This window comes from Sycon ciliatum, chromosome 1 (assembly GCF_964019385.1).
Source record: "Sycon ciliatum chromosome 1, ocSycCili1.1, whole genome shotgun sequence".
Taxonomy (NCBI): Eukaryota; Metazoa; Porifera; class Calcarea; order Leucosolenida; family Sycettidae; genus Sycon; species Sycon ciliatum.
The window spans coordinates 353,033-358,277 of NC_088643.1; the positions used below are offsets into that span (position 1 = coordinate 353,033).

Genomic DNA, 5,245 nt, shown 5'->3' on the forward strand with positions numbered 1-5,245 from the left:
CATGGCCGCCGTGTAGTTGTGTTGTGGACTGCGCGACAGCCTCCGTCTCCCCTTCCTGTGGGCTGAGTCACCATGTGGTTGGTTATTATTTCCACAGTCACAGTGGCCTGGTCACAGTGTATGGAGAGTGGAGAGGCGCCGCCATGTCATGCATGCAGTTCTCGTACTTCCGTAGTGCCCTCCTGTTTTGCTGCATGATGCTAGCCTATAGTCTTGGTCTCTGTGTGCTGAACGGATGCATGGTTGTAGAGACAGGCAGACAGACAGACAGACAGAAAGAGAGACAGACGGACAGACAGACAGACGGACAGAAAGAGAGACACAGCGACAGAAACACAGAGACAGAAACAGAAACGGAGACCGAGACAGAAGCAGAGATAGAGGCAGAAACGGAGACAGAGACAGAAACAGAACGGATAGAGGCAGAAATAGAGATAGTCTGTTAGAGGCAGAAACAGAAACGGAGACAGAGACAGAAACAGAGATAGAGACAGAAACAGAACTAGATAGAGACAGAGACACACATCACACACACACACACACACACACACACACACACACACACACACATATACACACTCGCACGCGTAGAGACAGACAGAGAGAGAGTGTGTGTGTGTGTGTGTGTGTGTGCGTGCGTGCGTGTGTCCGCATATCTTGTCCCCTGTCGTTGCTACATGCATAAGAGAAACTGTGTGTTTAAACATCCAGTGGTGCATTTTCAGATTTGCGTGCGTCTCTTGCGACAGGCGTGCAGTGCATGGCGACGGTGGTCTGCAGGAAGAGGAGGAGGGGGTTGAAGGGGAGGAGGCAAATTGGGAAACCGTGTCTGAGACATTCACCATGATCTTGAATGAGCAGTTGACCACTGATCAACTGTTCACAACAGTCATTCAGAGGACTTCCGATGGTGGCTAGTGGTGACATTTGTGTTACCGCTGTTGGTGTTCACAGCCTGGCAGTGCAGTTAACTGTTTGTGTGATGAATATCATATCCGGCCTTGGGAGCCTGCATGATAGGTGATATTAATTGTCACAAATGCCAAATTTTTGGCATTTGCCAAATTTTTGGCATTTGTCATTTGTGATGCACATGCACTTAGCCTTAGTCTTACTGGTGCGAATTACATACATGAACTAGTGCACTGGCAGCGACTTCGTCAATAGACAATAGCAAAGAAAGTTATGTGGATTACAGGCTCCCTGGGCAATACATGGGAGCTCACACATTCGGCAGAAAGTAATACGCGAGCTGAGCTCACGGTCCCACGTTAGCCACTATTATGGAGCAACACATTGATCCTGGAGTCGAGCAAGGAGTCGTGTGGGTTTATACGACTCCGTGTAGATCCCTGGAGTCGAGTCATGCGCTACACCATGCACACACGTTTCTCGTAATCAGCGCCAATTCCCCCAACCAAACGCCTAGGCCTGTCATTTGTGGTGATGACTGATGTTGAGCTACCACTACCAGCCCGCTAGATCTACAATCATTACTGACATCTGTGTGGGCATGAAGCGCGAAGTCTACAATTTGCTGCAAATGCGCATGCGCTGGTCCTTCCCAATGTCGGGTTAGCTACAAATAGGCAACCGCTGTGCTGTCCCTGACACCTGATTGTCTTTCGCTTCACCGTCCCTCGTCACGATGTTGAGACCACTGTTGCAAGTGCCGTGGGCTACCGGCTAATGTTATGGAATCGATCGACTTTGTAACAAAACGCGCCTGTCCCAATATCCGGCCAAGGAGATGACCGAGGGCAGTGAACGCAATGCTCGGAATCATCTTGAGTTGTTTTCGCTGTCGCTCTTGCCCTGCACTCACACTGCACTGCGTGTTGACAGGATGAAGATCTGCCTGCTGTCAAATCATCCGTAATGACTCTGTCCATTTTCAGCAGCGTCGCAGCCGCACAGCACCATGTTCCCTTTGTTGACTGGGGCTGACAACTCAACTATTACTTCGCTGAGGTTTCGCCACGAACCTCGTGCATGCAGTTTTGTGATGCGGATCGGAGAGCGTGCATGTATGCTAGTAATCACCTGCATAATAATATGCAGCTGCGCTGTGCACAAGCCAGGATCGGAGCACTGACTGGTCCGTAGTTCGTACCTGCCCTCTCTCTCTCTCTTCGAGGCGATTGACTGGATTGCAGCGAGCGGTTGTGTGAGCGCGTGTGTGTGTTCAACCTGGGTGTAAACAGTGTCGCTCGGGAGTTGGTCGAGGAAGGGCTGAGCAGCTGATAACACGCAGCAGACGAGCACAATGACGGAGTTGATCACAGCGGTCAAAGCCAAAGATAAGGCTAAAGTGGAGACGTTGCTGGAAGGTGGTTCGGATCCGAATGAGAACGGTGCCGGAGGCAAGGATCAGGTAAGCAATGCGGATTATTATTCTTCCACATTGACCCGCGCTGCTCAATGAAATATTACTTGATAGCTGAACACAGCGACAAGTGTCTGTATTCCCATCCCTCTGGGCAGCGATTGGTAGAAAGATTTCAATGATTCAACCGGCGGTCATTGATGAAGAGTAGGCGAGTAGGCGTAGGTCAATCTGTTGTGATATACCAGTCATGCAGAACTAACGTTATTTCATCCACTAGACGAGACGAGGCTAGAGTGGGCCATCCCATCCCATGGCCCAGCAATACTGCATGCGGACAATGCAGATTACCGCCACAATGACTGTGTGTGTGTGTGTGTGTGTGTGTGAAATAGCGCTTGTGTGAGCCAGATGCACATTCCGTTCAGCCCGTGTAGATCTACTAGACGGAAGTCATCAGGCAACGTGACACACGCCCATGCCTTGGGACAGACACACAATTATTTGGAAGTGTTTGTTGCAAACAAACCAGTTCTATGACCAATAAAGGCTGCTAGAGGTGTTCTCAACATCAGTTTCTTCAGTACAGCATGGGTGCTACTCTGGAGTTCAGCCAGGGTGTTTTCAAATGATCAATTCCAGTTGCTTCAGTAACCCCCCCCCCCCCCCCTATCACACTGCTGTGAAATTCCATTCCATTCATTCCTGATGTGGAAGAAATTTCAATTATGCGTTGTGTACATGTGTGTGTGTGTGTGTGTGTGTGTGTGTGTGTGTGTGTGTGTGTGTGTGTATGTGTGTGTGTGTGTGTGTGTGTGTGTGTGTGTGTGTGCGTGCGTGTGCGTGTGTGTGTGTGTGTGTGTGTTTGCACATGTTGGTTGAAACCTGTGTGTTCACGGTGATGTCCCGATGTGGCAACGGTGGTGGCTGTGGCTGTGGATTCAGTCAGAGGTATCGGACGTGACGGAATTGAACGGTCCACTGCACTGGGCATGTCGCTACAACCTACCCGACATAGTGGAGCTGCTCGTTGATCATGGTGCTAGCTTGTTCCTGGAGGGAGAGGTAAGTGCCCCCCTGCCCCCCCCCCCCCCCTGCCCCACCCTGCCCCACCCCAGGTCCCAGTAGGGACATACATGTACATGTACATTGTACAATCACCAGGATGCTGTAGTGAATGGTGCTAGCTTGTTCCTGGAGGGAGAGATGAGTGGGTCTGGAGGGGGGGGGGGGGGGGGGGGTCCCAGGTGGTGACATACCGGCAATCACCAGGATGCTGTAATGAATGGTGCTAGCTTGTTCCTGGAGGGAGAGATGAGTGGGTCTGGAGGGGGGGGGGGGGGTCCCAGGTGGTGACATACCGGCAATCACCAGGATGCTGTAATGAATGGTGCTAGCTTGTTCCTGGAGGGAGAGATGAGTGGGTCCGGGGGGGGGTCCCAGGTGGTGACATACCGGCAATCACCAGGATGCTGTAATGAATGGTGCTAGCTTGTTCCTGGAGGGAGAGATGAGTGGGTCCGGGGGGGGGGGTCCCAGGTGGTGACATACCGGCAATCACCAGGATGCTGTAATGAATGGTGCTAGCTTGTTCCTGGAGGGAGAGATGAGTGGGTCCGGGGGGGGGGGTCCCAGGTGGTGACATACCGACAATCACCAGGATGCTGTAATGAATGGCCCGGTGCATGTAGGAATCCAGTCCAACCACTCACCTCACTTTTAAAAGTATGTAGTGGGTAGAACTTGCGGCGTATTGGAGTTTGGAGTTTGGAGCAGGGATCTATACAATTGAGTTTTAAATAAAAACTGAAACTTAGTATTTTTAAAAGTAAATAGAGAAAAGGAAAAGAACGTAATATGGATACGAGTTTTAAGAGTAACTATCCACCACTGTCACTAGATACTATATACAGTCAGACAGTGCAACAACTAGGCACTCTTAACTTAACTGCGTCTCTCTCTCTCTCTCTCTCTCTCTCTCTCTCTCTCTCTAACTTCACATGAAAATGGTCTTGTCAATACTTGTTGTTGCAATGCACTCTGGTTTGGTTGGGTACAGAATGGACAGACACCGTTACACTTGGCCCACTCAAGCTCGGCTGTGACATCACTACTCCTGGACAAGAGCGCTAGCATATACGCAGAAGACACAGTGAGTATCACGTTAATATGGTACCGGCTCGGATAGGAGTGAGTAACGCGGGTTATCCACACATATGCATAACGGCCATCCAAGTCCACGCAGAGTTTGGGGGTGTCGGCAGTTGGGTGGTTCAATAGCTGGTTGAGTCATCTTTCTGAAGCAAGATTCCTTTTGAATCTCTCTTTCCCCTCTTCCGGGGAGACTCGCGTGACCAGTTTTGGCAGTGAGCAAGTACAGGTACAACAGGCAGGCATTCGATGTGTTGATGTATGCATGTGCACTGTGCAATACTACAATGCCACACTCAGTGGCAGCTGAACATGCTAGCTGTGCACTCTCAGTTTGCGCTGAACATGCTAACTATGCATGCTCAGTATGTGCTGAACATGCATATTTAAAATATGCTGTTGATGGTGCGCATGCTTGCACAATTATACACACATTTGCATGATGGGTTTGCTGCATTGTGAAAACCTTGCCGTTGTAAAATCCCTGTTTGCACTGTTCTTCTGTTGCCAAGTTACAACGCACACCACTGTACGTTGCAGCGCAGAGTGGTGACACCGACGTTGTCAAGGTGCTCCTGGAAGCCGGCAGTGATGCATGCCAAGTCAGCCAGGTGAGCTAGTTCCACCTACACCCCCCCCCCCCCCACCACCACCACCACCAGCAGTAGCATCACTGCACAATCCTTACCACCACTAGCTGGGCACTATCTGCACCCTCGCGATCAGCACAGCACGATTGCCATCACCATTAACATGGCACAACCATTA

At 50.5% G+C, this 5,245-nt stretch overlaps 1 protein-coding gene across 1 annotated transcript in view; it reads left to right on the forward strand.

Annotated features, from left to right (window-relative positions):
• The first annotated feature begins 1,961 nt into the window (after positions 1-1,961).
• The window catches only part of LOC135809557 (uncharacterized), a 22,745-nt gene continuing 19,461 nt past the window's right edge, over positions 1,962-5,245 (forward strand). The window contains exons 1-4 of the mRNA XM_065322932.1: positions 1,962-2,374; positions 3,272-3,391; positions 4,386-4,478; positions 4,990-5,088. Of these exons, the coding sequence (XP_065179004.1) occupies positions 2,267-2,374; positions 3,272-3,391; positions 4,386-4,478; positions 4,990-5,088 (420 nt within the window). The 5' untranslated portion in view covers positions 1,962-2,266. The remainder of the gene's footprint in view (positions 2,375-3,271; positions 3,392-4,385; positions 4,479-4,989; positions 5,089-5,245) is intronic.